Genomic DNA, 11,114 nt, shown 5'->3' with positions numbered 1-11,114 from the left:
AATATTCTCCATTGCCTTTTATGCTTTCTTGACGCTGATTCTCAATTTCCTTTTACAGGAAATTTCAGATTCATTGAGTAATTTTTCAGTATAATAATTACAATTATGAGATTTTTGAAAGTATTTTGGTTCATATATATTCAGATACTCTACCCAAATCATACCTGAATTAAAAAAAAATCATAAATTAGGCAAAAAATTAATTGTGACAATAATGGTGGCGGGGGAGGGAGGGAGCTAAGATTAGGTACGTGAGGGTGTATGATTAAAACTGTAAGACGCGGATAATTGAATGTGATGACAATGTCGCTATCCCTTGGCCTTTGCCTTGAAGATCAGTCAATAGCTCTCCAATCAAACAATAAACACAAGACGACGACCATCTTCCTTCTTCTCGTGACTCCAAAAAGGTTTCTCTTTTAGGTAATCCCATGCGATCACTTTGTTTGGGTTTCTAGGTTAACCTCCAAAGTTTGCAAATTTCGGTTTCAATTCGCACATGATTTGATCCCTGATGATACTGAATTTGCTCGATTTTGATTTCGTGTAATCTGTAAAATCTTTGCTTGTTTGTTCCTTTGATCGCTTTCGTGATAATTGGATCCGGATCAACCCGGTTATAGCGTTTAACGTTTTTATCTCTTTGTTTTTGATTAGGGTTTTTTTCAAATCTGTTGGAAAGTTTTTTGGGATTCTAGGGCTTTCCATGACCGTCATATAGCATGATGTTGGAAGGTTTTAGATGGATACAAGAGATATAGTAATAATAAGACACTCTCTGAGATTGTGGGGTCTGGTCAAATCCTGGATCCCCTGGCGATCAGAGCCAGCTACTGTGTCCAGGGATTTCTGGATGCCTGATCAGAGCTGTCGTGTTTGCTACGAGTGTGACTCTCAGTTTACTCTTATCAACCGTAGGCACCATTGCCGTCTCTGTGGGAGAGTTTTCTGCGGCAAGTGTACTGCCAACTCTGTCCTTTGCCTGCCAGTGACTTGAGAACTCCTCGTGAAGAGTGGGAGAGGATCCGTGTTTGTAACTATTGTTTCAGGCAGTGGGAGCAAGGTGATGGTGGAACTCGTGTTTCGAATATCCCTGAGCTTAGTACCTCGCCTTCCGAGTCGAGTCTTCTTAGCTCGAAGACTAGTACCACTGCTAATAGTAGTAGCTTCGCTCTTGGCTCCATGCCGGGTTTAGTTGGTCCGTATCAAAGGGTTCAACGTGGTTCTGATGTCAGTTTGCACGGAGTATCGTCTATGGAGACAGGCACGACCAGAAAAGGCAAAGAAACTTCAAGGAGGAACAGCTTCATCGCCACTGATGTGGAAGATCCATCTCGCTTTGCTTTAAATAGGTACTTTTTCTTCTGAGCTTTCTTTGATCTTATTAGACTCTGCAAACAAGATCCAGGGGAGGTCTTGTGGCCTTTGACCATACTGTTTGGGTAACTTGAATTTTTTTTTTCCTTTATGCATCAGGAGTGATGATGAGTACGATGAGTATGGTGTATACCAGACTGATCTTGATACGAGCCATTCTCCTCAAGCTAATCAATATTATGGCCCAATGGAATATGAGGAGACGAGCATAGGTGATGGCCCCTGTAAGCATCTTAGTGGCGAAACCTCTGACCAGAAAAGTTTAAGCGGCTCTCCACTCATTCACCATTGTCTTGAATCTTTGATTGGGGAAGAAGCAGAGCAGTTCCAGAAGAAAGATGAGCATGATGGTCGTGACGAAAGTGAAGCTCCTTCTCCGCCAGATATTTCGGATGACCAAGTGGCGGAACCGGTGGATTTCGAGAACAATGGACTTTTGTGGGTTCCACCGGACCCAGAAAACGAAGAAGATGAGAGAGAAAGTCCTTTGTATGATGAGGAAGATAATGAGGGAGATGCCTCAGGTGAGTGGGGATACTTACGACCTTCCGCTAGCTTGGAAGTGGAGAGTATCGTAGCGAGGATCGAACAAGTGAAGAGCATAAGAAGGCTATGAAGAATGTGGTTGATGGGCACTTTAGGGCTTTGCTTGCACAATTGTTGCAAGCCGAGAACATCCCTGTGACCGACGAAGAGGGCAAAGAGAGCTGGTTAGAGATTATCACCTCTCTTTCTTGGGAGGCGGCTAACTTGTTGAAGCCTGATATGAGTAAAAGTGGAGGAATGGATCCTGGTGGCTATGTCAAAGTTAAGTGCTTAGCTTCCGGGTACCGACATGATAGGTAACAGAAGCAACACAACTTAAATTCTCAATGTACTGGTGTTGAGTTCATAGTGCTTCATTTTATTCACTATGTATCTTTCATTATGTTATCTGTGGATACCTATTAATAAGTCCGTGTATCATGTTACAGCATGGTAGTTAAAGGAGTTGTTTGCAAGAGAAACGTGGCTCATAGGAGAATGAGAGCGAAGATTGAGAACGCTCGACTATTGATTCTAGGTGGTGCGCTTGAGTATCAAAGAGTCTCAAACCAGTTATCGAGTTTTGATACTTTGTTGCAACAGGTGAAATATTTTATTTCTTCTCGTTGGTGGTTAGATATGGAATTTGCTTATTTATGCCTAAACTCTTTTCTTCTTGTACTTATTTTGGTTATCAGGAAAAGGATCATCTAAAGATGGCTGTTGCAAAGATTCACGCTGAACGTCCAAACATTCTTCTAGTCGAAAAATCAGTTTCTCGATTTGCGCAAGAGTATCTTCTAGCCAAAGACATATCTCTTGTTCTGAACATTAAGAGACCACTTTTAGATCGCATTGCTCGCTGCACTGGTGCTCAGATAATTCCTTCAGTAGACCACCTCTCTTCTCAAAAGCTGGGTTACTGTGAGAATTTTCGTGTGGATAGGTTTCTTGAAGAACATGGTTCAGCTGGTCAAGCTGGAAAGAAAGTAGTGAAGACGTTGATGTATTTTGAGGGTTGTCCAAGGCCATTAGGCTTTACAGTAAGCACTCCCAGCCATTAAAATTAAAAGTTTTAGAGCAGATTTCTTATATCTGATTGCTTGATGACATTACTTGTTTTTTTTGTGTTCTTTCTTCTTCAGATTTTGCTGAGGGGTGCTAATGAAGAAGAGCTGAAAAAAGTGAAGCATGTGGTCCAGTATGGAGTTTTTGCAGCTTATCATTTGGCACTGGAGACATCGTTTCTTGCTGACGAAGGAGCCTCACCAGATCTCCCCTTGAACTCCCCAATTACGGTAGCTCTTCCAGATAAATCTATGAGCATTGAACGTTCGATATCTACTGTGCCAGGTTTCATGGTTTCCTCATATGAAAAATCTCCAACAATGCTAACTGGTTCCGAACCACAGCGAGCAAACAGTGTCCCAGCATCAGAGTTACTTTCGACCACTGCTAATCTATCCATCCAGAAGGACATAAATCCTCTGATACCTAATGGTTCAGGCTGGCAGGCTGCCAGAGAAATAAATCCGGGTTTCACATTTTCACGCTATAATGTTCCATTGAATTTGCCTGACCATGTGAAAGATGGAAGAAACGCAAATGTTTCTGAAAGATCTACGCTGGCAGACACACCAGCAGACAAAAGCAACCCAACAATTGAAGCTGCAGACATATTGGACAGTTCCCTACATTCATCAGGGCAAGGCGTTGTGCCACAGAGTTCTCAAAGTAGTACGAGCGTTGTAGTAGAAAACCAGGACAATGGTTCAGAGGTTACGACCATCCAACAGCAAAACGGTGAGATTTTAAAGGAACCGCAATCTCAAAAAGAGGAATTTCCTCCGGCACCCTCTGATCACCAGAGCATTCTGGTTTCTCTATCGTCCAGATCAGTGTGGAAAGGAACTGTGTGTGAGAGGTCTCATCTCTTCCGGATAAAATACTATGGTAGTTTCGATAAACCCTTGGGACGGTTCTTGAGAGATCATTTGTTCGATCAGGTAAGTTTTACAATGCGTTGACTTCTCTATTTCAGCTTACATAATGATATGGTAACCCAAATATATGTTTGAATCGCAGGGTTACAGGTGTCGTTCATGTGAGATGCCATCAGAAGCTCACGTCCACTGTTACACTCATCGACAAGGCAGCCTTACAATATCTGTCAAGAAGCTCCAAGATTATCTCTTACCTGGTGAAAAGGAGGGAAAGATTTGGATGTGGCATAGATGCCTGAGATGCCCTCGACCTGACGGCTTTCCTCCAGCGACTCTACGAGTGGTGATGTCTGATGCTGCGTGGGGATTATCGTTTGGGAAGTTTCTGGAGCTCAGTTTCTCAAATCACGCAGCTGCCAGTAGAGTAGCATGTTGTGGCCATTCTCTCCATAGAGATTGTCTTCGCTTCTACGGGTACTTTTTTTCTTGCATTCATTCCCCTGGGGGAGGAAGATGACTAAATTGTTGAAACATATCTGATTAAATATTTTGCATGTTTCCTTTCTCTAACAAGTTGTGCTCATGCAGATTTGGGAACATGGTTGCTTGCTTCCGTTACGCTACTATAGATGTTAATTCTGTCTACCTTCCACCATCAGTTCTTAGTTTCAACTATGATAATCAGGACTGGATACAGAGAGAGACAGATGAGGTTAGATACCTGTGATTTTCTGGAATACAGTTTTGAAATCTAACACGTTATTACTGACTTCGCTTCCTTTCTAATTAATCAGGTGGTAGAGAGAGCAGAGCTTCTGTTTTCTGAAGTATTAAATGCTATTAGTCAAATTGCAGCAAAAGGTTTTAGGCGTCGAATTGGTGAACTCGAAGAAGTGCTGCAAAGAGAGAAAGCAGAGTTCGAGGTGATAAATTTTGTTTTAATACGCGTATTAAAGAGGTTATAGAACTCAGGGATGCAAAAAAAATGGTTCTCTTACACCAATATACTACAGTTATTATTTAAGACAAAAGGTTTTGTGTTGTAACCTTCTTACATTTCTTTCAGGATAATTTGCAAAAGATGTTTCACAGAGAGGTGAAGGAAGGGGAACCTCGAGTGGATATTCTTGAGCTGTACAGGATGCGCAGGCAGCTGATTTTTCAGTCATATATGTGGGATCACCGCTTGATTAATGCATCAACTTTGTCTAAGATTGAGAGTAGTGATGACACAAAGAGAGAAGAAAATGAGAAAGCACCTTTGGCTAAGAGCCAGACCCTTCCCGAGATGAATGCTGGGACTAACTCTCTTCTTGCTGGCTCAGAGGTTGATCAGAATCCTGATGTTGGTTCTACTGATGATGACACTAAGGTTCAGAAGGAAGCGGATACAAATTTAGATTTGAATCCTGAAAAGGAAGATGGGGGAGAGGTTTCTCCCAGCAAAACCTTACCTGATAGTTCTGATCCTCTGGAAAATAAACTCGATGTTCGCAGGACACAGTCTGATGGGCAGATAGTTATAAAAAATCTATCAGCGACTCTTGATGCAGCATGGATAGGCGAACGTCAAACATCGGGGGAGATTCCAACCAATACTAAGATCGTGCTTCCTCCTTCCTCCATGTCAAACTCTTCAACTTTCTCTCCAATAGATCTCCCAGAACAGCAAAACGAATTCAAGGTGGCGTATCCAGTTTCACCTGCTTTACCGAGTAAAGATTATGAGAACTCAGATGATTCTGTAAGCTGGTTAGGTGTGCCATTCCTCAATTTCTACCGTTCCATCAACAAGAATTTTCTGCTTAGCTCTCAGAAGCTCGATACATTTGGCGAGCACAGCCCTGTCTATATTTCATCTTTTAGAGAGGCAGAGCTTCAAGGTGGACCAAGGCTACTTCTTCCCGTTGGCATCAATGATATTGTTGTTCCGGTGTATGATGATGAACCCACAAGTATGATCGCCTATGCCTTGACGTCAACTGAGTATCAACGCCAAATTTCTGTTGAAGGGGAGTCTCTAGTTTCGTATCCTTCTGAACTGAATATCCCTCGCCCAGTTGATGACACCATTTTTGACCCAAGCAGAAGCACTAGTTCAGTGGATGAGAGTATACTTTCAATGTCCTCATCTCGCAGTCTGGACCCTCTATCATATACAAAAGCTTTACATGCACGAGTCTCATACGGAGAAGATGGCACTCTTGGAAAAGTGAAGTACACGGTTACTTGTTACTATGCCAAACGGTTTGAGGCGTTGCGAGGTATATGTATCCCTTCGGAACTTGAGTATATAAGGTCTCTTAGCCGGTGTAAGAAATGGGGAGCTCAAGGTGGAAAGAGCAATGTCTTCTTTGCTAAAACCCTGGACGATCGTTTCATCATCAAGCAAGTCACCAAGACAGAACTGGAATCATTCATCAAGTTTGCACCTGCTTACTTCAAGTACTTATCCGAGTCTATCAGCACGAAAAGTCCAACTTGCCTGGCAAAAATCTTGGGAATCTATCAGGTACTTAACTTGAGAGAGAGGTTTACTGGTCAGGTTTGATTCAGTCGTGATGAGAGAGTGTATTTCTGTAAACAGGTAGCAACAAAACAACTTAAGAGCGGGAAAGAAACAAAGATGGATGTTCTGATTATGGAGAATCTCCTCTTTGGAAGAACTGTGAAGCGGCTTTATGACCTCAAAGGATCATCCCGGGCGCGATACAACCCTGACGCTAGTGGGAGCAACAAAGTCTTGTTGGATCAAAACTTGATTGAAGCAATGCCGACTTCTCCCATCTTCGTTGGTAACAAAGCAAAACGATTGCTGGAAAGAGCTGTCTGGAACGACACTGCTTTTCTTGCAGTGAGTTTTACTCTCATGCAAATCATTTACTTTCTTTGTAAATTTTATAAACGTATGTATTGTGTTTGCGTTTGCAGTTGGGTGATGTGATGGATTACTCGTTGCTAGTAGGCGTAGATGAAGAAAAGAACGAGTTAGTTCTCGGGATTATCGACTTCTTGAGGCAGTACACATGGGACAAACATCTAGAGTCTTGGGTGAAATTTACAGGAATCTTAGGAGGACCAAAGAATGAAGCACCAACAGTTATCTCTCCAAAGCAATACAAGAGAAGATTCAGAAAGGCCATGACGACTTACTTCCTCATGGTTCCTGATCAATGGTCTCCGCCTAATGTTATTGCTAATAACTCCAGGTCTGATCAACCTGAAGAATCCTCTCAAGCCGGTACACAAGCAGAGTGATACATGAATCCTCATAATATATATCAGTGTTTTTTTTGGGGGGGTCTTGTATAGAAATTGGTTTTTGTGCATTTGGGAACACACTATTCTTCGGTTATTATTCTTCCTTCATTGTTTTCTCTCTTGTAGAGTTTTAGGAGATTGTCTAAGTTTTCATCAGAAAAGGTGTGAGATTATTTCAATTTTTATACTGTAAAGAATTGACATTTTCTTGTGTATATGAGATTCTTTTCTTATATGCTTGATGCTGGACACAGTCACGCATCATACCTTGACTAAGAAGCTACCACTGGACTCTGTGGGGGGGCAACGAGGACTTTCATCATTACCCTTCACATATAACCTCTCCGTTATCATCCGTGTAACATATGATCCCTTGAATCGGATCTTCAAATAAATACCTGTCCAAACAAAACATAAATCAGTTGTCGAAAACTATATTTTGCCAAATGGGTTCTCTGAAATTCAAGACCCACTTCTAGACAAAAATAGACGAAGGGAGTTTACAGTGTTCTTGAGTATCTTATCAGCTGAGACTGTGAAACTGGCTTGCTTGAATTTAACTTGCCTCTCTGTTCAAGCATCAAAGTGTTTGATCTTACTGTTTTTGGAGACTTTAATCTCTTCTTTTTTAGATGAAACTTTAATCTCTTCTTTTTTAGACAAAACAAAATCTCTTCGTCAATAAATCTCATAAATAAAACAACACTTTAATTTGACCAAAAAAAACATGACTTTAATAATCTAAATCCAAAGAATAATAAGGTTACGACATAATGAGAGTGGATTAAATATCGATTAACTTTGCGCCGAGGTGACCACAAAGTGGCAAACAAAAATCTCTTCCTCAATAAATTTCATAAATAAAATTCATAAATAAAACAATATTTTGACCCAAAAAAACAACACTTTAATAAGGTTACGACGTAATGAAAAACAAAACAAACTTTTGTTTGTTAATAGAAACTTGGCTGATAAGGCACTCCCGTCGCAGGTAACCAATGGTTCTCATTGATAAAGGCATCAACTGTGAACCTCCCCGCCTCTGCAGCAGACATAGTGGGCTTGTAGCCGGCCCATTTAACTCTCTCGGTAACACCCGCTCCAGGACCCCAATTCTCATACTCTCCGTAGAGTATAGTCGACGGCGGGTCAACCCCCTCATCCCACCTCATCCACCCGGCGGGCCCCACGAGCGATCCAATCTCCGACTGCATAAACACCGTGGTAGAGTACTGCTTCCACGGACGGCCGAGATAAGTCGCAGCGGTTACGTTTCCGTTGGGTGTGATAGTGCATCCCTGTATCACGGTGCCAGAGTGCTGGTCCTCTCCCTTTCTGCCCTGTGCGGTGATTGTGTTGTACTGCTTAGGAAGCGGCTGACGCGGTCGGATGTTGCAGCCCTGGAAGACAACGGCGGCGTTTCCGAATATGAAGTCGACTGTTCCCGTGACGTCGCAGTCACGGTATAATTGACGCATGGTGTGAGGGTAGAGAGTGTCTTGGTAACCCTCGAATGAGCATTGGTAGTAGACTGACTGGTCGGATTCTGAAAGGAACGCCACGGCCTGAGATTTTTCTGGTCCGGCGGTGTTTATGATTCCCATGTCCTTCATCATGAAGCCTTTCCCTAGAACACCTGCATGGAGGAGTGAATCGTAAACAAGTACTTGGTCAAGTAGCAAAAAAAAATATACTCTATTTGTTTCATAATGTAAATTTATGTTACTCTAAAATTGTCAAATAAAACAAAATAATTCATCCAATTATAAAAAGAGTGTAAAATATAACTAATTAAAATGTTCTCAATAGATTTAAATTTAACATAGAATTTTTCATTTTGAAGCACTCAAAACCTTCGAAAACATTTTATATTATAAAGGGAGTTTCCAATTATCTAAATTTTCAAAACAAGTCTTAAACCCTGGTTTGGTTTGAGTCAGTTTGGTTCGGTTCTAATGTGGTTCAGAAACACAAATCAAGTATAACTGATACTAAGATAAAATTTAGCAAAATGAAAAGCCTAAGATTTGGTTTGAGACATTATACATGGATTCAGTTGGTTCGGTTAAGATGCGAAACTAATGAATTTTTACTGGAGCTACTAGAATAACAAGCGTCTAAAAAACAATTTTGACCTAAAACCAATGCAGTATCTTACTGTAAGGAGAGAGTAGTATAAGTAAAGAGGGAGTAGTTACCTAACGTAGCCGTATGTAAGGTTTTGATCCCCATGACGCCGAAGTTCTTGCTGCCGGAAATAATCGACTTTGACTTACCGTCACCGTAGATCATAACGTTCCACATACTCTTATCCATAACAACATTCTCCACATACGTACCAGCTTTCACGTATATTACGAACGTTGCGTTCGACTTCCTAGGGATCTTCGCCACCGCCTCATTAACCGTCCACACGTCACCGGAGCCATCCGCCGCCACCGTAACGTCGGGCGTTACACTCTTCGCCGAAAGCAACCTCCGCACCCTAGGGCTCACCCAAACTGGTAACGAGTTCGAAGTTAGTAGCCTTCGTCTCCTGTGAATTGGGACCCCAAAGTCGCTCAAGGTAGAGAGGATCTTAGCCACGATGGATAGGCTGTTGCTGGTGTACTCGGTGGAGTTCCTCATGGCGGAGGTAAGGTTCTGCGAGACTATGGCAGTCTTGTGCACTGACTGGTTAGGGCTGATCTCGGCGAGGATGTCGAAACACGTCTCGTAGTATGTCGTGGCGGCGGTGAGCCACGTCTTGAGATCGTCGATCTTACCAGAGCTCAAGATGTTATTAGTACCGTCTCCAACCTCCATAGCGGAAACAGTATCGTTGACACTATCCATCGCTACGTCTAGCATCTCTCCACAAACATCAAGGGCTGATTTGATGCCTTCATCGTCCGTCTCTTCGGCTAGCTTCCTCGGCAAGTCGGAGATGGATGCGAGCTCGTCGACCACCACTTTCAGGGAAAGCCTGAAGAGATCCACCGGATCCGTCGTGTTGGATGATGGAATCTTCGAGATGCTTGAGACACAAGCATCAGGGAACCGAGTGACGCTGCACACGTTCTTGAGCGAAGCAGCTGGAGTCAGCTCAGGAGTTGAGCTAGGTGGCGAACCATGTGGATAGTTTCTCTTGCTACGAGCGACGGAGACCGACGCGCCGATGATAACCCCGAGCAGAACCAGGACGGAGGCTGCCACAAGAAGCCAACGTTTGAACGTCTTTATCTTGTAGGCTCTTTCTTGAGCTTCATCATCTACGTTGAAATATCCTTTGGCTGATTTTGGACTATCCATATAAGCCAATATCAAACGTTTCTAGGGGTTTTGGATTTTTTCTTTTTGTGTGTGTTTAATCGAACCACAAGAGGTTTTGCTTTTGACTAAGTGATCATGCGGCTTTATATTAGTAGTTGAATGTGAATATTTCTTTTTACTCTACACGCAAATTCTTTTTAAGGAAATGATGATTCATGGTATGCTGTCACTAATTAATTCTAATCTATCTTCGTTAGATAGTTTCCTTCTTCGTTATGTACCATATCCTTATTGAATATTGTATATTGAATGCAAAATATTCAACCAAAGCTGGCAGAATAGGAGAAAGGTCAATGTACTATGTAGTACATATACCATATTGGTCGATCGGTATTATTGTATGAGAAAGGTTCTAATATTGAGTGCTCAATTAAAACAAGTTTTTCATACTTCAAAGTCTAGTGACCTATTTCTGTTTCTTTATCGATGTCTATTGATTATTTATGGTTATTTATCATGTGATTTGGATTTCATTGGGGGAAATGTCTTCACAATATATTTTGCTTTTTTTATTGAACATTTTAATGAATGATTGTGTTTATGTCATGATTTTATTTAAGGATCTAGTCTAATATTTGTTATTAAGTCTTACTCATTTTAGTATTTTTACTATATGGAAACTTTAAATGTTTGGGATAATAACTGAATGGTAAATAGTTAATGAGATATTGTGTTGATTTTACATTAGTTTTGGGA

The 11,114-nt window shown here is 41.6% G+C and overlaps 1 protein-coding gene and 1 pseudogene across 1 annotated transcript; one reads left to right on the top strand and one right to left on the bottom strand.

Annotated features, from left to right (window-relative positions):
* Positions 1 to 735: 735 nt before the first annotated feature.
* On the top strand, positions 736 to 7,339 carry LOC130506232 (1-phosphatidylinositol-3-phosphate 5-kinase FAB1B-like; annotated as a pseudogene).
* Positions 7,340 to 8,059: 720 nt separating this feature from the next.
* LOC108860323 (pectinesterase 1-like) lies at positions 8,060 to 10,397 on the bottom strand. The gene is made up of 2 exons (XM_018634224.2): positions 9,305 to 10,397; positions 8,060 to 8,742 (listed from the first exon to the last, which is right to left on the bottom strand). Exons 1-2 carry the CDS (start codon positions 10,395 to 10,397, stop codon positions 8,060 to 8,062), a joined length of 1,776 nt encoding a protein of 591 aa, XP_018489726.2.
* Positions 10,398 to 11,114: the final 717 nt, after the last annotated feature.

The sequence above is a fragment of the Raphanus sativus genome, unplaced genomic scaffold (genome assembly GCF_000801105.2).
Source record: "Raphanus sativus cultivar WK10039 unplaced genomic scaffold, ASM80110v3 Scaffold3017, whole genome shotgun sequence".
Lineage (NCBI taxonomy): Eukaryota > Viridiplantae > Streptophyta > Magnoliopsida > Brassicales > Brassicaceae > Raphanus > Raphanus sativus.
This window is presented reverse-complemented; position numbering and strand designations above follow the sequence as displayed.

Bases quoted from the DNA above. Each gene is read 5' to 3' on its own strand.
- LOC108860323 (XM_018634224.2), bottom strand. From the start codon at position 10,397: ATGGATAGTCCAAAATCAGCCAAAGGATATTTCAACGTAGATGATGAA. The intron at 8,743-9,304 runs GTAACTACTCCC...TCCTCCATGCAG, and splicing joins CTTACATACGGCTACGTTAG to GTGTTCTAGGGAAAGGCTTC.